This window comes from Pieris brassicae, chromosome 2 (assembly GCF_905147105.1).
Source record: "Pieris brassicae chromosome 2, ilPieBrab1.1, whole genome shotgun sequence".
NCBI lineage: Eukaryota > Metazoa > Arthropoda > Insecta > Lepidoptera > Pieridae > Pieris > Pieris brassicae.
This window is the reverse complement of record NC_059666.1, coordinates 10,479,688-10,507,187: the sequence shown is the minus strand read 5'-3', so window position 1 is coordinate 10,507,187 and position 27,500 is coordinate 10,479,688. Positions and strand designations below refer to the sequence as shown.

The 27,500-nt window shown below is 36.0% G+C and overlaps 2 protein-coding genes across 4 annotated transcripts in view; one reads left to right on the top strand and one right to left on the bottom strand.

The window, feature by feature from the left end:
- The window catches only part of LOC123719427 (inositol-trisphosphate 3-kinase homolog), a 61,728-nt gene extending 37,892 nt beyond the window's left edge, over positions 1–23,836 (top strand). For 2 of the 3 annotated variants that reach the window (XM_045676181.1, XM_045676182.1), the window contains 2 exons: positions 22,441–22,593; positions 22,725–23,836. In XM_045676181.1, coding sequence (XP_045532137.1) covers positions 22,441–22,593; positions 22,725–23,627 — 1,056 coding nt within the window. In that variant the 3' untranslated portion in view covers positions 23,628–23,836. Of the gene's footprint in view, positions 1–22,150; positions 22,336–22,440; positions 22,594–22,724 lie in introns of those variants that run through there. The other variant, XM_045676183.1, reaches the window with a different exon arrangement.
- Positions 23,837–24,935: 1,099 nt separating this feature from the next.
- LOC123720592 (protein claret segregational-like) lies at positions 24,936–27,268 on the bottom strand. Its single transcript, XM_045677270.1, has 2 exons — positions 27,159–27,268; positions 24,936–27,058 (listed from the first exon to the last, which is right to left on the bottom strand). Exon 2 carries the CDS (start codon positions 27,056–27,058, stop codon positions 25,172–25,174), a length of 1,887 nt encoding a protein of 628 aa, XP_045533226.1. The 5' UTR covers positions 27,159–27,268; the 3' UTR covers positions 24,936–25,171.
- Between the last annotated feature and the right edge of the window lie 232 nt (positions 27,269–27,500).

The following is a 27,500-nucleotide window of genomic DNA, read 5'->3' as shown; positions in this document are numbered from 1 at the left end:
TATAATATATACAATTTTACTACTTCTGTCCGGAAGAATGTCTTCTCAAACTTTTTCCACCCCATAATATTTTTAGGCGTCGTTATCCAATTTTTATCAGCTACCCCTTCATAACTATGAGAAGCCTAGATTAACTGCCATTAATACTTAGATATTATTATCGTATCATAACATCGCAGTTATTTTTCACCAGTTTTTGATGAGTAACTTCAACGTGAATCAATTGGAAGCTTTTTCACTACGCTACAACATTTTTAGATCTGGCCTTCACATTTATGTACCTGTTTCATGATATTTTATCAATAGGTAAGTAGTTGATCAGCCTCCTGTGCCTGATAAACCTAAACTTTACCTAAGGCAAGTCGGTCTCCTCAAGAGATTTCGCTCGAAAGAATGTTAAGTGCGCACATAGAAAGAAAATCCATTGGTGCACAAGGGATCGAAGCTCGACCTCAGAGATAAGAGTCACACGCTGAAGACAAAAGGCCAATCAAACTCAAACTCGAAATATCTTCATTCATATAGGTAAACAAGTACAGTTATGAACGTCAAAAAGAAGTTAAATTAAATAACGTAGTAAAATGCGTACGTAAGTAACGTAACGTACAATACTGTTCTTCAAAATATTGAAAGAAAAAACATAAAACTAATCTTGTTTAAACTTTAATCCTACGTTATTTAGTTCATTATAATTAGCAATCTATAATTACAGATTTAATAGGATATTTTATGAATCTAGTGTAATCGGATCGAATTGTTAAGTAGTCGCATAATTTATATAAATTAACTTCCAATTATGACGCGCAGTTAAACACTCATTAGTTATCGTAATTACATCTTGTTGTATACAGATAATGACTCTTCGTTAAACCTTGATTGGAACACTTTTCTATATTAACGTTTTATTATGTGAAAAGGGAATCTATTATCAAGCGTTCTCTCCTGCTTTTATTTCTTTTTGCCTACGGGACGGCCAAAAGGTATTCATCGCAGCCCATGTACACCCATTTTAGTGGATGCGTTTGGGTGCATTTGAGGGAGGAGTATTCTCTGTAAACAATTGGAGGTCGTATCCCCCAGACAAGATCTACACCGGTAGTGGATTCTACAGTTCGCTAGTTCGCAAATGAAGTGTCTTGTGAACCGGACCGTGGAAGGCTTCCAGCCATCAAGGTGATGCTGATGAAATTTTAAATTAATATGGCTCGTACGGTGTTGAAACGAGGGATCAACACAAACAACCCTTCAGAACACTCTTGATATAACACTTTGTTTTACTCTGTACTTTTGCTCTTAAGAATTAAGAAAAAGAAAGAATGAAATGAAATTCAAAATGTATATGGGCACGGCCTTTAAATATTTATAAGTACAGAAATAATAAATACCGACACGTATTTTCAAATAAGTTTTAAACTCTTAAATGATACGGTAGTCAAATTAGCACTTTTGGGTACCTATAAATTCGACATTGTATTTAATAACATAAAAACATGAAGGTAGTCAAAAAACAGTCATCTATCATATAATTATTTTAAAACTAGACGACTCAGTAAACTTCGTATCATTATCTACATACATTTGTGTCAAAACTGTGTATTTTAAAATCTGACCAAAGAGATTAGACCTTATAAAGATATGATGATATGATACATATAAATATACCAACTTAGTGACAATTTTTATTTCGTATAAGGCAAAATTTCAAATATTACCCGCCGTCTGAAGCTTCCCTGAACTTCCACAAATATTTCAAGATTATAATTGGCCAATTCGGTCCAGCCATCCTCGAGTTAAAACGAGACAAACGAACAGCAATTTCTTGTTGTATATATCATCCATATGTCGCAGCCAACAAGCTTAATAAGCCGTTCAATTAACAGCCTAGCCTTTTAACTAAACGGCGCCGTTTAACTAACGGCCTGAAAGATATTCAGCCGTAGTGTTGGTTACAACATTTAATAAACTGGCTGGCTAATGCTTAGGCCATTCGTACGATACAGTCATTATTTGGCATAAATAAAAAAGATAAAATAGGACATTAAACACTATTTCTTTTAAAATTAAAGTCAAATTCACAATATTACTGTCACTACACTCTTCAAATACTTGTTGTTTTTCACGAAATTTTGGAAAACACCATCAACAGACAGTTTGAAAAGTCTGAGAATTTCTGCCACTCTCAGACTGGAAACGGATCTAAAATTAAATTAACAACAGGCTAGTAATGAAACGTTATCGATCCAAGTTTTGCCTAGCTGTTCAAACAACTGGCTGACCATCTTTCAGGCCGCTAGTTTAACTGCGTAGTTTAGTTAAACGGCTAGGCTGTTAATTGAACGGCTAATTAAGCTAGTTGGATGCGACATATATACGACAGAGAGCAGCACGAAATTTGACAATATCACACTATTTATTCCCGCAATATATAAGTTTGTTAACATAAAACTGTCCAGACATTTGTACTGTAGCCTCCATGTGTGCTAGATAACAGTTAGGGCACCTCATAAATATATCCCCTTTACCTGAATATCACGTTTTGTAGCATGCGTGGGCGCATAAAAGCTTGTATCGCGTGTTACCCACGCACACAGGATGTACTCATTTGAGTCCTTATCAGACCAATGTGCTCAATGTCTATTATACTAAATAAATTTCCTATATGGTTTAACCAATATCACATATTCGTGGATCTGCTAACATTTTTGTTACAGGTATATAAAGATCAAAATAATCAATAATATTTGGTTGGCGCGGTTTTACGAAATTTAAACAAAATTGCTAAAAATCTGACATATGTCGTGATTTAAGAAATTGCAAAAATTCCTTAACCATAATTTTATTCTTAAAAACGAGATCAATCTTATAGCACTGTTATAACTGAAGTACATATCTGTCTTTTCATCACATTGTTAACACAATTTGACAGAAAGAGATGAAAGAGTAGTTGTAGTTCAAAGTAGAGTCCAGGCCCTTATGTATGTCTAAGGCAAGCTTGCCAACGCTCAGCACACATATACATTGGTACAAGAAAGTAAAAGTACAATAAAAAAATTAGATACTAAAGGAAAATTGAATTCAAAGTAAGGGGCGCAACTATGGCTATCCGGACCCAGCTCGTTTATCAGAATACCCAATATAGATATTGGTGAGTTTTGGTCAACACGCGTTCTTCTGAAAGCAGGGAAATAAAATGGGATGATACGCGAAATTATAATTTATATAAAAGTCAATGTGCAATCGACCATATTGTTGCAAATGATATATCAATTAATTTTCTACGATTCTCCAAGAACAACTTGGTATTGAATTTAAGGCTAAATTATTGTATTTCAGTAAGTGTAGGCCTAGTGGCTTCTGCGTGCGACTCGTAGTTCGTAGATTCGGTCCCCGGCTATGCAACAATGGACTTTCTTTTGTATGTGCGCATTTAACATTCGATCGAATGGTGTAGAAAAACATCGAGAGAACAGCCCTGTCACGCACAGGAGGATTACCGACATGCCTATTAGATTGACAAATGATCATGAAACACATACAGATATCTGAGGCCCAGACCTAAAAAGGTTGTAGCGCCAGTGGCGATTTTTTAAAAAATAAAAGTCAGATGCTTTAGGGGACAATAAGATAATTTTTAAACTTTGTATCAAAAAACCTAAAGAATTGAGCATTACTATTTGTGAATGCAATGTGTATTGTATGTGTTAAGTTGATGATGTGCATAATAAGTAAAACAGCACACATTATGGATCGGGCGGCGCCAGTCTGCAATTTTATAGTGGTTACATTACTGAGATGTTAGATATACAATATAAGGGTTATTGCCGCAGATTTATTGAATCTTAGAAATCTTCTTTTATGGTGTCTTAGAAAAGAAGCTAGCCTATGGCTAACAAACGATTGGAACTATAGCTCGACTTAATATATCATAAATTCTTTGCCAAAAGTAAATTACAGTAAGGTAGGAATTACAAAAATCGCATGATTACCCATGTCAAATGTCAAATTACACGATTTATGTCATATGTTTCGGCATGTCAAAATTGACAGTCTAAGAACCTCTCCCTTGTTATAGCATCGTCCATTTAACGATCTATTAACCTATCCCTCAAAAGCATTAGTGTGATCTCTTTCATCAGGCGATAAAAAACAGTTTGATAACCATGTCGTAATTTTTATAAATAGTTTGGTGCTACATACTACCCACAGCTCCAGCATAACTCCATAATAAAAAAATGGATTTGTCATAAGAGATACATAATTGGTTTGAAACTTTTGAGATGTGTTAGCGTCGCATGCATCAACTAGATCTAAAGAGTGACGAATGAAAGAGTTCTTCAACGAATCGGGACAACACGAAAGTTTATGAAGACTGTTATACGGAATGTCTGACACGTTTTACGTCGACATCGATACGACTTTTTGCAGTTTGTTGTGCAAAGAGACTGGCTGGAAGGAGGTGGTTGCAGAATGTACGGGAGTCGATCGGCATCTCATGAGCTTTCTAGACTACCTCAAGATACCCAGAAATTCAATTTGTTAACAGCCTTTAGCAAGAAAGTGGCACCAGAAGAAATCATAATTAGCTAGTTCTCTGTATATTTCTTTATTTCATTTGTATGAATATTACATGTTTTATTAACTAAACAATATACTGTAATTAATACGCCTCGAAGGACACAAATATACAGTGTCGTTATGCAATCGATACATATACCAGGGAACTCGGAGATGCATTGAATTACAGGACATTCCAGCTATACCAGCAGCAAGGTTCAAGCTAGAATATATGTATACTAAAGCGACCTTTCAGTTTATTATTTAATACATTTTCTATATAGTCGTGGTTATTTTCCTTTCCTTTACAAATGTAAATATGTCTTCACATAAAAAGCCTCGTTTTTCAATGTCTAAAAAGTTCGCGAACACCGGGGCCTCTGCTTTATAATACTATGTAGGGATAATGCTATAAAAAACGAATCTCCGTTCTTTAGTGTCTATTTCAAAGTTCTTATGAACAAGGAATTAGGTTTAAAATGACAAAAATAATTATTATGAATCATGGAAAATCTTCCATGATTCATCCATCCAGAAGCCATCCTCAGCTAAGAATTCCCCATCTCCTTTATAGTCAAGATAGCGTAGCAAATTAGTATATATTTAAATAAAATCAATACGCAAATACTCTTTTGTGGGTTGATGAAACTTTAAAATGGATATGTCGAAACTGGCAACAATTTTGAATAATGTGAAATATGACGCACGACATAGCCTTGTGTGATGTGCCTTATTTCGTAAGACGTTGAACGGGCAAACATTGGTTATTGGATTAAAAATTGGCTTCCGCCTGCGTCTTCGCCCCTAGTACTTTAGCTGGCTATGTCTAGGCAATAGAAAGAGAAAGAAGGACTTGTGTCCTTGTCCTATCTCCGTACGTATGTGTGCACAAACACGGCATGTGGGATGAATGATGACGCCAGTTAGTGCTGAAGTCTTGGTAGAATTCGAAGCGGAAAGTCGGTTGACATACGCTAGATTTCTTTCCTCTCTTTCTTTTATTTTATTTTTATACTGTGATGAAAAAGTACTAATAATATGAAGAATACCTACTAAAACTAAAATTTATATTTGCCAATGTTAATAAAAATAATTTGTGGCGTTCCGGAACTTTTAAACCTACAAAAACAAAGCATGGCTCGCTTCCCCTTCCGTGATGTATCCTGAATTTTGATTTACTTGAATCATAATTCTTATGAACGAAACATTTAAATTACAGCAATTGGTTACGGTCTTAAAACAAAGGAATGCAAATATAAGTACACGTTGTAGGTACCACACGTGAAGGTTGTTAAATATTAATCTTTATTTACATACAAAACAGAAAATAATAGAAGACAGTATGTCCTACTGCAAAAAACACTTTTTTCGAGATATTTACAATATTTTGCTTAAAGTAGTAGGTCACCTTCATGTCATTATTTCTAGCACTTTCCCTCATAATATTTTCATAAAATTTTCTCCATATTGTTGTTAATTAGACAGACCTTCAGACGAACCAATAAACATATATAATTATGATTAATATCATTAGCTTAAATGTATAGAGTCATTCGTAACAGTTAAAGAAGACTGATCCGTGATATGGAATATAAAATACAATATACAAAGCTATTTAAAAAACATTAATATTGAAATAATCTTCATCATGAGTTCGTTGAAAAATTTCTACTATATGTTTGTACGTATAGTTGTGTATGTTCAAATCAATGTGAGTATTATAATGCCGTTGATCTGACGTGATTGTCCTCATATTGAAGGTGCCTGTCAAGGCGCTTATGGCTCGTTTTGTAACCTGTTCTTGAATCGGATGTATCAAAAATAATATGAATGAATACGTATTAAAATATTTAAAAATTAAGTAGTTTTAATTTGCAGTTGTAAAAGGAATTTCATTAAAATTAATGCATCAAATGGCATCTATACTTGAGTCTATCCATTATACGAAATATAGAATTTAACTATGATTTGAAAGACCAGTAAAGAATAGTTAAAAATAATTATATTGATTTAGTTTCTATGTTTGGCAACACCGAAGGCAAAAGATCGCGTGGACGTTAGCCAAGGAGATGAAATTATACACAGGACAAAAATTGGCAGAGGAAATTGATCTGATCAGATACTATAAAGCCAAATACGAACTACTTAGATATGATTTACCGATCCAGCGAGTTTCTATGAATACTTACTCCGCTAGTGCAGCGACCCAAGGTAGCCTTGGCCTTCGAAACTTGAGAACGCTACCTTTGTTGTACCCAACATAATTGGTGAACCTAAAGCCCAAAAATGTCGTTGGAATAGTCAGGTAGATCAGTGAATGGCAAATGAAAAAGCGTATCTCGGTATACCGACGTCCAAATAAAGAAAGACCTATTGCCAGCTCCAAGGGCAGCATGCAGCTGTAGTTTCGACGATCTATCAGTTAAATGAAGGAAGTTTAGCGCTGTCGTCACTGGACCATTGAACTCCGAGTCCGAATTCTCCTTTGATACATATGTCCAATGATTCTGTACAACTATGAAGCTTGGACAATTAAAGAAGATACCCACCGGCGCATAGAAGCACCTGAGATGTGGTGCTATGCATAGCTGGATCCAGAAGTCCTCTGACGAGAAGGTTCTTAAATGAGTTGAAATGTCGAAAAAACTTATGCAGAACATTAAACAACGGAAAGGTGCGTACCGCCACCTCGTTTAATTAATTGCAATTGGTAAAACCCAGGGTAAACGACGTGTTGATACAAGAATCATGGCTTCACAACGTTAGGGAGGTATTGCGACTACGGAAGAGTTTCTGCATCTGGCACAGGACATGACACGCTTAAAGAGACTGAACCTCCAGTAATAGAGAGGCACTAGATGAAGAAGTTTCCACGAATGAGGTGATATATTTATAAACAATGTTATTTCTTTTTATATTACTAAAAATGTAGTAATAAATCATGTTAGGCAAGGCGTAAGTAAAATTTGAAATTTCATCTTAATGTATATTGCCAACATTAAAAAAACGGGGTCGATTGAAAGTCTAAGTGAAAGTCGTGATGTGACTCTTGTCTGAGGTCATGAGTTAACTTCTTAGTTATACAGGTGTACATGTTTATCATATCTATAACACATAAATATAGTCAACTAGTGAATTGAATAATCAATAATACATACAAGATCTCACCCTTTCGAGTCTATTATTATTTTATAAACTTGATATTTTTTAATCAACATTTCTTTGTATTTCAAGTGTTTTTTTGTTTACGCGGATTTGCCATTCCAAGTCTTAGTTTCTCAACGTGTAGCTGTGTATTAAAAGCCACATTTTACGATGTACAGGAACACTTAACTTCAGCTTTCTAATGAATTAAAAAACGTAAAACGTGTTTAACTGTTACTATTATTATAGTGTCGGCTGTAGCGCAAGGCTGTTGGCGGTTAAATGGCAGTGAACCTGAATGTTTTCTGTGTCAAATTAACACTTTTTAGTGATGAAACAAAACGTAGGACGTGCAACTAGCTTCTTCTTCTAGCGTTGTTAAAAAAGTCGTAACATTTTAGTCAAAAAACCATATCAACCTTGATTTTCTCAAGCAATGATCCCAGCATTAAGAGTTCAATTCTGCCAGTATATTATTATTATAGTTAAGTGTAGTATTTATTTTGAAGTATCTCCTTCATTTAGTCTTCATTAGTGGAGGTTGTGCTTGGCTTGACATTCATACATACATTTCAAATAAACCGTTATTAAGTATTGAAAAGCAATGTTCCGCTTTAGATTAATGCTTTGTATTCGACTGTGCGAGTTTCCGCTTGCCGATATAAACATTTGACCCCGAAATAACAAGTAAACGATATCCTTAAATAGTATAGAAAACATTTTCTTGGTGTACTTGCATGTTTGTAGCCTGGATAAATGAGTCTCCAACTCATTGCCTGGCCAATAGTAGTTACGGATGGGAAAAGTTAAAATAAGCAATAAAAACTTACAGTGTCAATTCTATATAACGACACTGAAGGGACTATCTTATATGGCGTTATACAGAGTTGTCGTTAAATGTAGAGAAGAAAAATGTATAGATAATCCATGACTCCTACTTATTAGTCATGGTCAATAACAGTCTACACGTGCAAGCAATCTCAATTTGTAAACAAAAGAATGAATTTCTTAGAAAGTTCGTATGCTTGATATCTATAATCAAGTTTATTACGGGTTAGGATAATAAAGCGACAAAAGAATGTAGACTTTAAAAGTACTTTATTACTTAATTGTTGTCGTTATTGAGAGTGGGTGTAATGCTTTGTAGAGTGTATCATTGTATGGACATGCTAAACCAATCAAAAACAAATGATTTCGAGGCTTTAGGGAGTTCGTCGTTAAATCGGGGGACCTTACATGGAGCTTACACTGTATTTTCTATTTTCTAGGGGAGCAGCTTCCCTTGCTTTTGGTATATTATATTTGGACCATGGCTCATTCAGAAGAAAGTCACAGAGATAACAGGTCCTAATGGTTTATACGTCCATATTGTTTAGCTCTTTTCTTGAAGGTAATTTAGGTAAAGGTCAGCGAGACTTGATAGATAGAATTATGACATCGTAGTCAGCGTTTAATCTCACTGAATCTTACTCTAGTGTTTTAAATCATGTTCTAGAGCACTATTCCCCGAAAACTTTAGTCTGAGGGATGGTATTCCTCCACATTGGATTGCATGCTCGACCAGTCTAACCACCGACTGGCTGACCTGAAGGCCCTGGCTAAGATGAGTTGTGTATATCCTTAGCGGCCGGAATAACATTGTAAGCGCGTGTCAAGGCAATGATTTGTAAGCGCATTTGTAGATGTCGCTACAAGCCTTCGAACATTCAATACAATACACAATAAACACTCCATCAAAATCAGTGACTTACACCTAAAAGCAGTCTACAGACATACGTTTGTCTATATATAATAATTATACACTACATATTTTTAAGTAACGTAAGTTTCATTCAAAATCAAAAGTTTTTATTTCAAATAGGCCTTTGCAGGCTCTTATGAAACGTCTAGTTGCACGGTTCCAAAAAGTGGGTCTCATGGAGAAGAACCGGCAAGAAACTCCATGGACACTCTTTTCAACAATGGTTTAGCTTACAAAGACTCGGTTACAATAGTAATAATCGGCTGAGAAGTTTATATAATGCAAAAGAAAATTGAGTTTTTACTATTAGTGTAAAATGAGATACACACACTTGCACAGCGCAAGTTGCCAGGGAAGCCGCACATGCAGAGATGAATTAGCGCTATACATCTTTATCGTCAACATAGTCTTGGATTTTATAATACGCTTTTTACTATTATTATAGTTTTTAACAAGCGACTCATGAAATATTGTTTTTAGTTTACTGTGTATTCAGCTGTATATAAAAAGGTTGAACGCTGAACGGTTGAGTTTACTCAGATACTCGCGTCATTAAATTAATTTAGATCGCTATAACGGATATATTATTTCTTCATATTTATTAAAGATTGTATTTCTATGACGTTACTATAAAAAATATTTTTATCTGCCGATAATTTGACGAGATTTATAGGGCAAACATTTTTCTTAGCAAATGCATTACCGTCCGTAGTGGTTATAAAGGATTCGCTATGTATCCACTAAAATCTAAAAACTCCAACGACAATTTCCCTAGGCCGTAACAGCAGAGCAATATCCGCTTTCCGACATGCGATACGACGGTCCGTCGCTCCACAAGCGTGAAAACCAGGCCAACTATACTGTCGGGTTAGTCGTGGGTGCGTAAGACAAACAATCGGGTGACTGCTACATAATTATGTACTAGTTTGTAGTAATGAAGATTCATACAACATTGCATAGAAATATTTTTAATTCTTTTATGCAACGGAGAAGGATCAAGAAGAGAAATCGAGGCTGTGTCATATTTACGGATTACCCGATTTTTTCTTGCATTTTATCGAGTGGACATATCCGATCCCATGTAATTTAATTAAGTGCATGCGCATAGCTTCCGCGACATGTTTATTAGGCCGTTGGTTGATAATACAGTTTGAAGAGTCGTGAAGACCATCCAACTCATTTGGAATGAAAACTGATCGGCCGATACCAAATCGGTGTAATGTGCGTACTGTCATACATATATATACCCGATTTAACTATGGGCCGATAAAAAAATCTTTCTAATCGTGTTTAAGCTGTGATAAAAATAAACTGACGAGTAAAAAAAATGACAAAATAAAAAAAAAAACTGATTCGTTTTTTTAGGAAAAAGGGGTCATTTCTGAGATTGGCGCTGTTTGGTTTGGTTGTACCAAACGAAAAACTTCAAAAATATTTTTACGAGATAGGGGATCGGATAGAAAATGCCGTAGATCTACGAATTTGTTTACACTCAAAACCGGAAATTACGCACAGAAATTCACTTATTATACGTACACTAATTAATTGATTACGTTCACTTCACACAGTACTATATCACTTTATCTCTTGAAATCGCATTCGAAACTGAACTAACTGGCCGCGTTTCGGCTCGCTCATATATCCCTTGGAATAATCCTGAACACTATTCGAGAACTCTCTTGGTGGGATGCTACTTAGTAGCGATTGCACAATTATTCTAGAACAACGTACTCTTTATCTCTTTCTCACATTGCTCCGTCCTTGTCGTACGGTGTTAGGTTAGATTCTCTCTTTCATTCTAACTTCGAGAAAGTTCCGAATTTTCCCTTTCCTTCGCGTATCATTCCGTCTTTGTCCCACACCTAGAAAATTCGGTCTAGAATATTCCTTCATCAAAGGGGTATAACTAGGCCTGAAAACTACTACCTAAACCTAAAACCTCAGTACCTCTCGACTATACTTGTTCTGAAACTGCCTGAAAAAATGTTTTAGCCTCCTGATACCAGGATAACAATCTGAAAATCTAGAAACATTGCAGTCAACCCGTCTTCGTATTATTTACAAGGGTGTGTTCTTCTCTCTTGCTCTATGTACACATGCACATCCACTCCAACGTTTAATAATCATTAATTACGATCTTAAAGATGATCCAAGTCTTAGCTTAGCTTTAAGGCTTTTATACAAACTAACAAATGGCAGACAACGCTCCCACTGAAAATGGGTGTCCATGGCCTGTGACGACTGCCCTTTTTGGCACGCCTACATTATAAAGAAAAGTCCAAATTTTTTGCTTTATTCAAGAATGTTGGTAAAAAAATATATTTATTTCTCTACTGTAATGGAATTTACTCTTTTGTGCTGGATTTTTTTGTACTTGTGATGTACTTAATATTTATTATTATTAAAGCTGTATTAATGAATACATACAACAACTGTTTGGTTTACATTTCTTAATATGAGCATTAGTTGTGTTAGTACAGATACCGGCAAACTTCTTGAGCATGAAACAAGGGAGTGAAATTTGTAAGTCTCGTTACGAATGTCAATTTCTTGTTTTGTTTAATCTCCTTAACTTTAAGATGCCTTTCCATGCCGGCATTACAGGACTTTTCTTGTTGTTTTCTTGCTGAAACGTTTGACTTGCGTGTGTCAGACAAGGTAAAATATTTGGATCCATTATTATCTTATTGTATTGTAGATATTTATTAATAATAGCAAATTCGCTGAGTCTGACATAACATTATCATCTGCTTGCATCAGACTTGTGACTTTCCATGTTAGATTTTATTAACCGTATGTGAAGGTTACAAAAATGATAAAGAACAGTAATTGCACAGCACATTAATTGATTGACGTCATCGCATTATCGTTCTAAATTATTTGAATTTTAAACTTAATTTCCTTTATGTTAATTGGTTTTTGCAATGCATACGTATCTGTGTCCGTAGGTTAGTTAATTATGTTTTTAGTCGTTAAAACTAACCGCGAAATAAATTCGAATAGATTTAAAAAGTGCCACACTGTTGAACGAAAGTTAACAATTTCTTAGTGATGTTAATCTAAAACCTATGTATGTTACATATTGGGGCATGGCACAAAAAATGTGGAAACATTGCTTTCAATTCCAGAATAAAATAACAATTAAAAAGAAAATATATAATAATTTGAATAATCCATTACTCTCTAGAAAGTGAGTTAATATAAACGTACGTCATTTTGCTTTATTACTGTATTGTACTTAATATATAATGGTCCTTTACATTATATACTTGTTGGACACGATATATGAGACAATTATATGTCATGTCAACTCATCAGTAGCATAAATTATTCAATAATTTCAACACGTATCGTATAAGTATAATATCTTTTAAAATACCACGATTCTTAGAAGTTGATTTTATTAACACAAATGCTAAGAATAAATAATAAGTGACATTTCTTTTAATACTCTAGATTTAACAACAACAACAGTGTGGAAGCTTTGTCAATAGATTAAAATTGAGATATCCTGTGTCCGCGTGAGGAATGTGCCAAATCAGCTAATATCATATTTGACATACAATCATATTGTATACACAAGAATTGTAAACTAATATACTCCAGTCAAACAAATTACGTACCCAATGAAAAAGATCAATACAAACATTGGAAAAGTACGAGAATTGTATTGGCATTACATTGTTAATGAATTTTCATACATAAAAACTGTACGAGTATGTCGAAGGCTTTTAAAATTTCGTTATTGTCCCAAAGACGACCTTGAAATCAGCGGGACAATGGACAGGTGGACAGGTGGTTATAAATCGTGAGCCCCAACCAATTTCTGAGTTAGGGTTTATTTGTCTACACACGAGGCTATCTAGGACGCTCCCCACCACATCCCCGATATTGCTTCTGATTTTAGGGCCGTGTATAGACGCTTTTAAACTTACAAAGCGATGTATAGGTGTGCATGACCTATTGACCAAGAAACCATGCAAAACAATTTACAATACACAACTTGGCCTCCAGACACTAGAGGTGCAGTGACGCATTATAATGCACTTTCAGACGCTGAATTTAAGAGTTGTTTACTACCCCACACACTACAAGACACGCTTATCATTCATAATAATCTTTACTTAGCTAGTAGCGGAAAGAAAAAGTTTTAATACAATTGTGAAACAAAACAAACAGATTATATATACATAAACTATGTTCTACCATTACGCAAAAATAATATAAACAGGCAATACTACAAGATCAATATAACTACCTTATTGATAAAAACTAAATCACTCTAACAATAGAGAAACTATTCATCTAAATACAAATTGTACTTATTTGTTAAAAAAGTTCCCTTCATTTATTTAAAACTGTTTATTTATTTATTACGTAAACCTATATATAACATAAATTATATATAACAAAAAAATAAAGGACATAGCCAAAGATTTAATACATAATATTTACAAAAAAAATTCAAACATATACAAAAGGATCTATAAAAAATATTCAATAACTTTAACGAAATTCTTAAATAACTTAATGTTTTATATAAATATCACTACGAATACGAAGCACTCAATACGTTATTTAAGTAATAAATCACTTAAAGAAGTTATGTATATATATATGTAATATAAATTTTTATGATCTACATGTAGATTCTAGGGTAATATTTCTCTTATATGTCAAAATCCAGTACATTTTTGTCGATTCTGATTTACCGAGAATACGCAAATTTATTAATGTCAAATAACAAATATTTTACTAATTAAAACGATAATTGTTCATATATACTATGAATGTGTTTAACAATAAAACATGAAACGTAATATAAAAACTACTTAAGAGCAGGTTTGTTGAAGGTCTACAAATGTAGATTATAAACTCATTCTATCACTATTATGTCATCTGTTTTTTCGTTTAATCCATAGATTAAAAATGATTTACAATCTATGATTGTTGTAGTGTATAGGTAGATCTTACATTCTCCTTATAGCTAAGAGAATTAGTCGTAATACCGAAATTATGCGGTAGGCAAACGTGGAAATGGCTAAATCAATTCTGGTCGTGTTTGTGATTAACCGAAGGGTAACCATACTGCGTTTTTAAGCGATTCGTTTAAGTTACGAGTGGAAGTTTTAGAATACCTACTTATATACTTTAATGGACTGCGTGTGCCTACTTGATAAACAATTAATATGGGTGATCGGGTTATATTAAAATTTAATTTTAATAATGGATATACTTTAAAACTATAGGATAGTTATAATATAATATTAAGGACAGTATTGTTACTAACAAAATATCAATATGGACGGGATTCGGAAGAACAGATCACTCACTTTGCTACCCACATAACCCACATAAACCTCTGTGACCCAAAAGTTCTCTTGACCTCCGAAATGAAAATCTTCCCGTCAATTACTGGCTTTCAGCAGGTTCTTTTCCACTCTGGCGATCCAGCCGTACCTAGGCCGACCTACTAGTCTAATATTGTTGTCTGCTTAAATAAATAAAAAATATTTATACATATTGATCCTCCTCCAATATATTACATATACTAATAATATCTATATGAGGATAATAGACACCGCAAAACTATGATGCATGGCGCATGGTAAAATATTTTTCTTAGGATTTGCTTCTGCGAAGTAGGAAAAAGCGGACACAGGTTCCAGTACATTTTATTTTTAATATTACTTATGTATTTCGTGTTCCTATAGATAATAATAGACTAACCCTCTCTGAAAAAAAATCTCTACCATAAGTAGTAATTACGGCTGGTATTTTAAGTATGGTAGCTATTGTTCTCTATAAGACATATATTTATTTTTTTGTACTTTGTTGACTTACTTGACTTAATGTCCTATAACCCCTAGGTGGGGCAGAGGGCGTCCACAGTGAGTCTCCATCGCGTTCGGTCTTGAGCCTCGTGTTTCACCTCGCTCCAAGTCTTTCCGGCTCTCTTTGCCTCGTCCGCAACTGTTCGGCGCCAGGTTTGTTTGGGACGGCCACGCTTCCGCTTTCCTTGCGGATTCCAATCAAGCGCCTGCTTGGGAATATGATTGAGATCCCTTCGGAGTGTATGGCCTATCCAATTCCATTTGCGTCGCTTGATCTGCTGGCTGATCGGGGTTTCTCGACAGCGCTCCCAAAGTTGCTCGTTAGAGATCTTTTCAGGCCAGTAGATGTTCAGAATACGGCGAAGACAGCGGTTAACGAAGACTTGGAGTCGGTGCGAGATGTGTTTGGTGACCTTCCACGTTTCACACCCATAGAGCAGCACAGATTTGACGTTGGATCCGAATATTTTAACCTTGATTCGACGCGTCAACATCCGTGACTGCCATATAGGCCGAAGTTGTGCAACGGTTGCTCTGGCCTTGGCAATGCGCGAAGTGATGTCCTCTTCTGTACCTCCAGTTTCAGACACGACGCTTCCGAGGTAAACAAATTGTTGAACGCTTTCTATGTCCTCTGCACCCACCCGCATTGGGGTGCGATTTTCAACTCCAACACGCATTTCTTTCGTTTTCCGGGTGTTGATTTTGAGTCCCGCAAATCCCGCCTCGCGTTCCAGGTCGTCCAACTTAGATTGCATGTCGCGGTGCGTGTGACTCAGCAGACAGAGGTCATCGGCATAATCGAAATCTTCTAAGATGTTGGTTAATCCCCACTCTATTCCGCGACGATGGTTCTGATGTATGCGATCCATAATCCCGTCGAGAACAACCAGGAAAAGTAGTGGCGAGAGTAAGCAGCCTTGCCGGACGCCTGCGTGCACTTGAATATCGTCTGAGACGAGACCATCGTGAATCACTCTACAAGAATAGTTCCTATAGCTGGCCTTAACTAGGTTAATTATCTTTGGCAGGACACCAATGTTAGAGAGTCGCGACCATATGCTGCTCCATCTCAACGTATCGAAAGCTTTTTCGAAGTCAACAAAGGTAAGATAAATCTCTCTCTGCCATTCTGATGCCTGTTCGAGAATGATACGAAGAGTGTTAATTTGGTCGGTACACGAGCGGTTAGGCCGGAAGCCAGCTTGTTCTATGCGAAGGAGAGGCTCGACGGCTGCAGACAACCTGTCCAAGATAATTCTGCAGAAAACCTTGGAAGGGGCCGAGAGCAAGGTGATACCTCTCCAATTACTGCATTGGCTTAGATCACCTTTTTTGGGCACAGTAATAAGAAGGCCCCTATTCCAGTCCTCCGGAAGCTTCTCGCTGGCCTAGATTTTCCCAATCAAAGGTGTCAGCGTGTCGACGGTAGTAGCCAAGTCCTCTTTTAACATTTCTGCGGCTATTAAATCAAGCCCTGGTGCTTTACCAGTCTTAAGACCCAAGACCGCTCTCTCCACTTCATCACGTGTAGGTGGTTCGATATCGATGTCTAGTGGCCTGGGTGGTGGAAATGTGTCTTGCATGCCTTCATGCGTAGCTGTGGGACGAAAAGTTTCCTCGAAGTGTTCACGCCAGCGTCGTAGTTGCCCTTCTGCTGTTACGATAAGTTGACCGTCTTTTGATTTTAGAGGCTTTTTATGCGGACTTATCTTTCCTGCTAAGATTTTAGTCGCTTTATACAGTTCTCCCATGTTGCCGGTGTTAGCGGCAATTTGAGCGTGGTCAGCAATACCGTCAACCCACAACCTTCTGTCCTTTCGCGAGCTGCGATAGATTTTCTTACGAATCTCCCGATACTGCTGTCTGAGGTCGGCTTGTAGTAGTTCGTCGTTGGTTCCTAGCAGTTTTAGGTGGAGTTCCCTACGGTCGTTTATCAGCTGCCAAGTAGCTTGTGACATCCAATCCACGCGCGAGTGCTTAGTATGACCTAAGACAAAAGAGCTGGTCTCTGTGTAGGCCACTTTGATGCGTTTCCACTCTCCGTCTATTGAGTCATCGTCGGCGTGAAGTCCGGTGAAGCGGTTACGAAGTTCAAGCCTGAACCTGTTCAAAATTTCAGGATCTCGCAGTTTAGTGACGTCAAACCTTCTTCCAGCTCTACCAGGGGCACCAGCTAGTCGCGCAACTGCAATATTGAGTCGCATTTCGGCTACAACCAGATGGTGGTCGCTGTCAATATCAGCGCCTCTTCGGTTTCGAAGAGTGACGAGCGCCATTTCGAACTGATCGCAAGGTGGTCAATTTGGTTTTTCGTGAAGCCATCAGGGGAGTTCCATGTGTACTTATGTACATCTCTATGAATAAAAAGTGTCCCACCGATGGTCAGGTCATGGTGTTGGCAAAACTCTATAAACCGTTCACCATTCTCGTTCCGTACTCCGAGTCCATGTTTGCCCATGTTGCGCTCACAGTTACTGTTTTCGCTCCCCACCTTTGCGTTAAGGTCTCCCATGACGATCACAATATCTTGTTTCTTAATACCTTTAAGTGTGGCATTTAGAGCGTTGTAAAAGTCATCCTTGATGTCTTCCGCAGACGTGTTGGTGGGAGCGTAACACTGCACAATGGAGATCTTCCGTGCACTTGAGTTGAAGCGGGCCCAAATGATTCGGTCTGAGATCCGTTTCCAGTCCAAAAGGCTTTTCTTTGCGGAGTTAGAGAGGAGGAAAGTGACGCCATATTCAAGGTCGTCATCCTCATTTTCCTTCCCGGAGTATAGAAGAGTTAGGCCTTTGGACGTTCTCAGTTCGCCAAAACCATTTCTACGCACTTCACTTAAACCAAGTATTTGTAGATTATATCTAATCATTTCTGCTTCTGCTTGTGCTAGTCGAGTTTCTTGAATCGTTGGTTTTTCAGGCAAGCAGGAGATTAGCCCACTGTGCCCTAGTGTGATAGTGGGGCTGCCACTTTAGAGCATCCAGACATGCTCGGTTTTATACGGGTTACCTCCCTAGTGAGTGGATTCTGTTTTAAGGCGCAGAATATTCGCCTTTTGCCCTACATCCTCAGCTCATCTGCAGCTCTAAGTAGTGGGCACGCGTGAGCGTGGCTGCAGTAGGTCCCAGGGTGGACGACTAGGACGTGAATGACTCGGACTGGTCGGGGTTCTGCTTATACTAGTGTTCCACTACGTAACACAGCAGAAGGTTTTTTTTTGGCTTTTTCTAGGCAATGCTGACCTCACTCCATCAGCGATTCCCACCAACACCAACCCCAACTTCCCACCCCAAAGGTTACGTTATTAGGCAACGGGCTGCCTTACCGCTAACAAGCGATTTCTTCAAGCCTGCCTGACTTGAATACCTTAGTATTAATCAATAAAAAAACAAAACATCTAGGGTAAAGTACAAGAAGTGCATAAAAAATAAACATAACAGAACATGTAACACAAACTATAACTAAAATAATAATTATTATAAAATAAACATAAATATAAAAGTTAATCCTAGGGTTAATGAGTCACAATTAATATATATAAGTAGCAAATTATGAGGCAGAAGATAAATTATCAAAACTATTATTATTAAACTTTAAAAACAAGAACCCTCACGAAAGCACTAGGTAGATTTTGTAAAACGGCCCCGACCCATTTCACAATAAAAGGATAATATAATTCATATTAACAATTACATGAAACATGTCATAGTTATATATACGTATATTTTCATGGAAACGTCCTCCTGTCATATATTATTATTCATCGAAGACAAGGAAACTTAAATCTACAAAAGATACTACTTCTTATATTTTTCATACACAACAAAACTTAATACTGTTTACAACGTGTTCATATAGGTTTAAGTGGTAATATAATTTAACAATAATTTGTGCTTTGTTTCTTGTTCCTCACAATTCAAAATACAGTGTCGCGTCGCGCCGCCCGGACATACAAACACAACTTTTAAGCCTTGACTTGTTCAAGATGTCGCGTAATAGGAGTCTTACAGATGCCGGCAAACTTTTTAAGCATTAAACAAGGGAGTGGGGGAAAGTTTGCGCATCGTACTCAGCGCGGGGGGACACAAGCGTCAACTGATTTACCATGCACGCGATCGCCAACGTCACTCTCCTGCCGCCGCCCCCCTCCCAGTGATATCTAAAAATCGCTTCTGCGCAGGCAAGGAAAATTGTTCAAGATGTTTGCCGGTATCTATAAGAATATCCATCACGTTAAATCACCTACATCATCAGCACATGATGTCATTATCACACCCTCACTTTGTCACAATCACACAACACAGCAGAATTAATTATTACATAAGTAATAACTTAATTAAATGTATTTAAGAATTTTCGTTGTTATTTTTTTCTTTCTGTTTTTGTTCTATATAATTTAAATACGAAATAAATTTAAATAAAAGCTTATTTATCAACACTAGATTATGTTAATACTTGTATATTATAATTCCCTATCTAGTAGTATTTATATTAATTACGTCCTTCCTATATATTTTTTTTGTAAAAATTCATAAAATTTTGAAAGCATTGACATCTGACATGGCTACTTGTATTTCCGCGCGTTAAGCACAGTTTAACTTATGGTATAGGATTTGAATATGGAATTTTCCAGATTGTTTTACATAACTGACCCTAGATGTAACCGCTTTAGTCCATAGTTAATGCTTAAAAAACCGGTCGTTAATCAGACATTCAAATCCATTTTGTCTAAACACCGGAACTATTATTGCCTTTTTTTAGTACAGTATTTATGTGTTAATAACTTTATAAATAAATGACGTTACTTATTATTTGTGAACGTTGATTGATGCATTACTAAGACAAATATTGCTACTGTATTTGCTCTTCCTGATGCATTTATACTGCAAATGTTATCCTAAAATTTTTGAACCATGTCGTTCGAAAAAACATAACATAGGCAATATTATATTAAATTCTGTTAAATTAATATATTTCACAAAAACTAATTTGAGGTGTCGGAAATGGCAATTTATATTTTCCACTATATTTGTACAGCAATCAAATTATTTTTTAAGTTTGAATTGAGGACTGCTTCTTAAAATATCGATACTCTGTAATATATACTAACAAAATCCCGTTTTATATGAAATTTCGATTTTCGCAATAACGGTCGCAAAAACATTACTTTCGACGACCAATGCCTAGGTCCAACCGTGCGGAGCTGTCATGATCTTTTAGTAAGGCGACATTTCTTTTATTAAAAAAAAAACAATTGCACCGACGCAGGACAGGTCTTATTGCTTAAACAGCAATACTAATTGCTTATTAGAAAAATTGTCATGACGTTTTCTTAAATTCAGACAATATTCTGCAGTAGAACAGTTGCAAATACAAATGAGATTCAGTTTTATTGGGTCGCGTAAGTCAAGGTAAATGTAATTAAATTATTAATGTATCCCCTTTGAGAATTTTGATAGTGGCAGAGGTGGTATTTGTCCTTCACGATGACGCCAATAAAGGTGGTTTAATTTCCTTTAGTTTTAACCGACAAAAAAACCGTAAGGTGGATAAAACGTGTATTTAAAAAAAAACTAAATACATAGTAAAATTATAAATGGAATATCTAAAAATTAGTTTTTATTAATTAGGAAAATAATAATAAAATTTAATGTTACTTTTCAATATATCATATAAATACGTCCATAAAAGCAAAATTTGTGTTTTTGTGTGCTAGGGGCAAAAAGCATTTTATTGGTTGTGGTTCAGTTATTGTGCGATAAATGAAAAAAATATTATTATTATAAATATTTTTTTTATAATTTATTCGTGCTTTCACGGTTTGTCGATACAAAAATGACAGGGTTAATCGTAAAACCGGATGACGGACTTTGATTTTGTATTATTATTATACAGATTAGAATCAGAAATCTATTTATTTTATTTTTTATAATTCATTCAGCTTAAGAGTAATCGCATTTAACGTTATCAATTTTCAACGGTTATCAAATAATTTAATTATATTTTGATATTTGTACGTCGGTATGATATTGGTGCATTTCTCTGTAATTCGTCTTATGAACTTATTACTTTCATGGCAAATAAATAATGGAAAAACAAACATGTCCTAACGCCATTAAATAAGTGTATTACAATTATTTTAACAAAATCTGACGCTTTCCTGATCAAAAACAAGAATACTAAGTGTAAGCGATGAGCTTTTAATTTTTACCCATTTAGCTTTTATTTTTTTTCTTTGGGTAAAAATGAACAGCGCATCTAAATGATTACAGTAAATATACACAATTTTTTATTGTCCTATTAACAATCCTGTTTTTGCTATACTAAAACTACTGGCAAAATTGGCATTTATGTATGTTAGGTATTTATAAAACTGTTTACCGCAAATTGTCAGGAGTACTTTGGGATGCGGAACGCGTCTTCCCCTTACGTCACGGCTTTTGTCCTAAGAACATTTGCGTCATCGGATCAGTTTATACCCTAGTTACGTTTAATTACCTTGTCATGGCAACTACTATGCAAATTTAATGATAAACTTCATTGTTACATTCTTATCCAAAAGCAAACCACTGTAAAAAAAAACTGAATTCACACACATACTGTGTGTATAAATAAAAGTAATTTAAATTATATATAATACACACTTTTATAATCCCCTGAAATTATACAACACTTTCCTAAAATTCTATATGTTAAAATTTGTTAATATAGGTAATGCAACGAGCTCTTGCTAAGTGCAAGTCGTGAATAGCTTAATGCTAAACAAAATAACGATGGGAAAACAAACCAGCGACGTGCGTGCGGCGCGGGCGCGGAGTAGCGCGAGCGCACACGTCACGCGAAAGCCGAGGTCTCTATAAAAGCATCGTCACCCTCCCACTGGCATCACTCGCAAGTTAGCACTAGACGCTTAGTCACAAACGTTGATCGCTTCTCGCGTGTACATTCATTGTGTTCGCCATGACTGTAACTAGTAAGATGAATAGTGTTTCCCGCCAATCTCTGCTCAGCCGTCTTGGACCTGGCGGGCTCCTTTACACCGCTAACAAAATACTAGCGGTACGTAACTTTGTGCAATCGACGCTGCAAACGAAAGTGAATCGATGTTCTTGATGTATCTGTGTGTTGCACGGTGTTTGAATGTGTGGTTTTTATTGTCCTCAGGTTGCATCTGGTAAAGATGAAGAACGCTGGCGTGGGAAAGAGGAAGGCGCTCTGTTCAAGCGATGGAGACGCAACGCCCCGGAATCTTCTCCTGTAGCGCCTGCCCCTACATCACCAGCCCAACCTTCGGATTTGCTGAAATTTTTGGCTATTGTAAGTTTTACTTAATTAATTCAATAGTTTGAAGACCAGTTTTTAAAGACCAGTAATAATTTATTTTGGTTGTATTTTTTAAATTTAAAATTATAGTCAGTTACAATAAAGTTTTTTCCTTTTATTTTCAGAATGCACTAGAGTTGTCCGCACCGGCCTCGGACGCCCTACTCAAGACTCGTTCTTCGGAGTGGTTCCAACTTTCCGGTCACCCGGGGTCTTTAGCACCTGCAGGACCTGGCACCGTTTGGAAACGCCGTTCTCCCGGCGATCATCCCTCACATAACCCTGAACGTGACGCTTACGTTGCCCTCGCATCCTGTCCCCACATGCGGTCTGCGATCCCACGTTACTACAGAGAACTGGAATACGGTGGTGAACATTTCATTGAGCTTCAAGACTTATTGCACGGATTCCGCGACCCTCACGTTATGGACGTCAAAATGGGAACCCGGACTTTTCTTGAAGACGAAGTCAGCAACGCTCGGGCTAGAACCGACCTGTATGAGAAGATGGTCCGCCTCGATCCCAATGCTCCGACTGAAGCAGAGCATACTGTGCGTGCCGTCACCAAACTAAGATACATGCAGTTCAGGGAACAATGCTCCTCGTCAGCCGAGCAGGGATTTAGAATTGAAGCTGTCAAACTACCAGGACAGCCTCCCTTAACTGATTTGCAAAAAGTAAAAGAGCCAGGTCATCTGACCGCTACAGTTGCCAAGTTCTTCGCTCGCAATGAACGCGCGCGCCGCTCTATTGCTGCCCGTCTCCGCGAAATAAGGGAACTTTTCGAAAACTCCGAGTTCTTCCGGACGCACGAGATCGTCGGCAGTAGTATATTTATAATTTATGATGATGAGCGCGTCGGGGCGTGGTTAATCGACTTCGCTAAGACCCGACGGCTTCCTGAGGGTTTGAGTGTTACGCATCGCGAACCCTGGGAACAAGGAAGCCACGAGGAGGGCTTTTTGTATGGACTGGATAGACTGATAGAGACTATAGAAACGGCTAAACTACCTGAAGTGTCTCGTTGAGCGACTGATGAGTGGACCTGGAAGAAAAAGGTCTGAAGGTCTCGTCTGCGGTCAAATCGAAGCCTGAGCCGCGCCCGCCCAGTGCTAGTTCGTGTGCCCACCGAGGGTGTACGCACGGGGATGTACAGAATTATTGTTTTCAATGCGAAACAAGTTTCGCTTAATGATCTAGTCCTAATGTTCAATTGATAATTATAATTTAATAATTTTTCGTGTGTTTCTTTTTAAATTCCTTAACAAGTAGTTATATCTATTAATAATCATATCTATTTGCATTAATATGATAGATTTACTAACGCTATAATAAAAACGTAGAAGTTGATGACATATGATATTTTTTCCTATTAATATAAATTTGGATCTGCTGAAACAATTAAAATCGATTTTAATACAGATATTTTAACATAAAGATTATTTTAATTGGTACTCAAATGTTGTACCAGCAAGCTAAGTATAATTTATATACACTGGTACAATACAGGAGCAAGAAAGTAATTTCTAAACATAGAAATGCAATATAAAATTTCTAACTTTTTCATTACTGTCCGCGAATTTATAGTAGATCAAGGAACAAACCATTTGTTTTTAGAAAAGTGTAAGGAAAATCCAAGTAACGACACTCGAATTTAAAATTAAGTCCCGAGGAGCACAAACAACTTTTTACTAACTATAAAAATATAACAAAATTACTTATAATCCTTAGGGGTATACAAGTTTTTGAAAATATATGATGATAAATATAATTTTAAATTACGAGTTACAAGAAATCGAGTATGTGACTCCATCTAGGAGGATTCTATATCGTTAGTATATGATTCGTGCAGACAATTAAGTCATTGTTCAAGTTCTTTCCAGAAGATGGTGCTGCTATCGAATATAAATTCTCTTCATAATGAACAAAACCATTAATAAATAGGAGTCTTGTTTTCATGTACCATATTTTTAAGGTTGATCTACTGTGAGTGCCACATCTGCCTAATATTAGTATTAGAACCTAGAATCTTCGAGTTATACTGCGTACACTTGAGTGCGTTAATCACTAAGCCTGCTCAGCTAAGAGACAGCAACTCTACGCGTGTCGCATTATAATTAATAACGTTTGGGGCTAACATTTAGGTTGGCTGCAACGTGTAGTATGTATACTTAAAATAAATATTATATATATATGTTTTATTATTCAAATAGAAGGCCATAATTAAGACTATTCTAAAACCAATACAAGATTAAAATTATCTCTCATACAAATATCATACGATAACATAACATAAATTATTACTAGACTAATCTAAGACTTTAATACATATTTATTTGAGACAAATTTAGGGGTAAGGTCAAAAAACATGAGATATATCAAATAACAATTATCTAATTGAATATGATTGAAACATAAACACACATACATAGTTATAACATATTGGTGGGTTCATTATTTATTGTAAAAAAAGAAATTATTTTAGATATTCAATTTTGCAGATTTATCAGTTCCATAGATCCCGTCCATATAAAACTTGTCATGCTATATATTTTTTCATTTAGGAATGAACTTAAAATCCATCAAACAAAGTCAAGTTCTTTTTGGCCTTAGTTGTTTTACAACTATTAACATTGGTGGCAAATCTTAAGGAGTTAAGAGTCTCATTAAAGTTATCATCAAATTGATTAATGTTTACTAACATAAGTGTTTTTGAGTTTCCACCGAGACTGGGCATAAGAAGATGTGTCAACTTAGAATTCCTGTATGGAATATGTGATTGGTTAGTCTGCAAAGACAAAATCACCTTAGACAGCTCAGAAAGTGATCTATTTATGTGTTTTGTCTCGCCCATCCTCTGTGTGGTTTTCCCACTCTCTGATCCTGCAAGATCTACCAAATTAAGATTGCTTGTAAACTTTTCTTTACGCTTTTCATTAATTGCTGAGATTTTGACTTGGGCCACAGAATGTGATCGTGAACTTCTTTCATTGTTCAATGTTGCAGCTGTTTGTCTGTTTCGTTGAGCAAATATTAACAACCTGATGAAATCATGAGAGCTTTTCACTTCTTCCTCACGCAAGTTGGAAACATATAATTCTGATCCTTTGGAATTGACCATTTTGATGTCATGGCTCTCTTGATCTTTGCTGGAATCAAGTAAGTCATAAATTACTTCATTATAAATTTCCAAGAATGAAGCTTTTATTGACAACTCCCAACCCATTTCTTTCAATTCTGCCATACATTCAAAAATCATATTTATTGATCTTGGAATGATACCATATTCAGCTAATCCATTTCCACCCTCCATTGTATATGTTTTTCCCGAACCAGTTTGTCCATAAGCAAAAATACACACATTGTATCCATCTAGTGCAGATTGAACCATAGAAGAAACTTTGGCAAAAACATCTTCTTGTGATGAATGGGGTGTAAAAATTCCATCAAATGAAAAGGTATGTTGGGATTTACCTTTTCTAGCTGAATTCAAAAGTTCAATTTTCTCAATTTCAATGGTACATGCATCAACAACATGTAAATTGTAGAGGGGCTTATTAGTTTCAGACTCAAGTGGAGGTCTTACTCGGCAGTAAACTCTTATATTGCCTTTTAAATCTTGTATAGTATTCCTTAGGATTCTCTGGTCTTTATACATGGTATCAATTATGTTTTGTAAGGCATCACGGTGAGTTTGGGTTTTCTTAATTAATTCAAGAGCACATTTGTGATCTTCTTGTAATTTTTCATGTTCTGCCGACACTTTTTTTAGATGTTCATTTAGAACTCTTATTGCTTCATTTTCTTCTTGCAAACTTTTGTGACGTCGGCTTAAATCATTAATTTCTAATTCAAGCCTATCATTTTCCATAGATTTTATTTTTAAACTATTTGTTACATCTTCCAATATTTTAGTTTTATTATGCAGGTCATCAAGTTCTCTTTTCTGCAATGCATTGTCAAGTTTGAGGCTGTCATGGTCAGCTGTAATCTGTCTCAGCTCTCTTAAACAGTTTTGCAATTTGTCTTTTAATATGGAGGTTTCTTTAAGGCTGTTATCAGCCAATTCTTTGTACTTTTCATAGTCATCAGATACCTCAATGTATTTAGTATTTAACGAAGTCAATTCGCTCTTTATCACCTTATGTTTTTCCACTAAATCATTGAATCTTGCCTTATAGTCATATGGTGGAATTCTTGCTGATACACTTGGTTTTCTTTCCACTTTAGCAGCTTTTGAAGGAGGTGCTACAGCGTTTGCAGAAGCTGCTCTTTTAAGCCGTGGAGCTGCTACTGAGGTACCAGACGTAATTGTTGAACTCGGTTTGGTGTGGTTCAGAAGAAGCGCTTTTTTATCAACATCACTGAGGCCATTGCCAATTGTTCTTGTTATGTTTCTTATATTCGAAAACCCAGGTTTATTTTCTTTAGCCCCTGGCAGCTTTGGAATTCGAGACATCTGTAAGAGTTCAAAAAAACCACTGTCATATAATTATAAACACATAAAATTCGCGCAAGTTTTACTTTACAAGATTTTTATTTCAGTAAACATAGCTAACCTTTACGTTTATAATTATAAACCATGAATATAATATGGTACAAAATCAAAGAAACCCTTTCGTTTTTAACACAACACAACTTAACAGCCATAAACGGTCGTTTCATTCAAAATTCGAAATTGTTTTGACGCCGACTGAATGTATGTTGCCAGTTCAAAAACGAAAAAATGTAGTAATATTTAATTTTTTTCTAATAATTAAATAGTAAATAAATGAAAAATTATCAAAAATATGATTCATTATGAAAATAAAAATAACACGTTTCAATTTTTTTTACCTAAATTATTATACATCAACACACAACACACTTGTTAGATTACTTTTTCAATGCTTAGAATAATT

What these genes read in the sequence shown, in the direction of transcription:
- LOC123720592 (XM_045677270.1), bottom strand. Translation starts at nt 27,058, where the DNA reads ATGTCTCGAATTCCAAAGCTGCCAGGGGCTAAAGAAAATAAACCTGGG.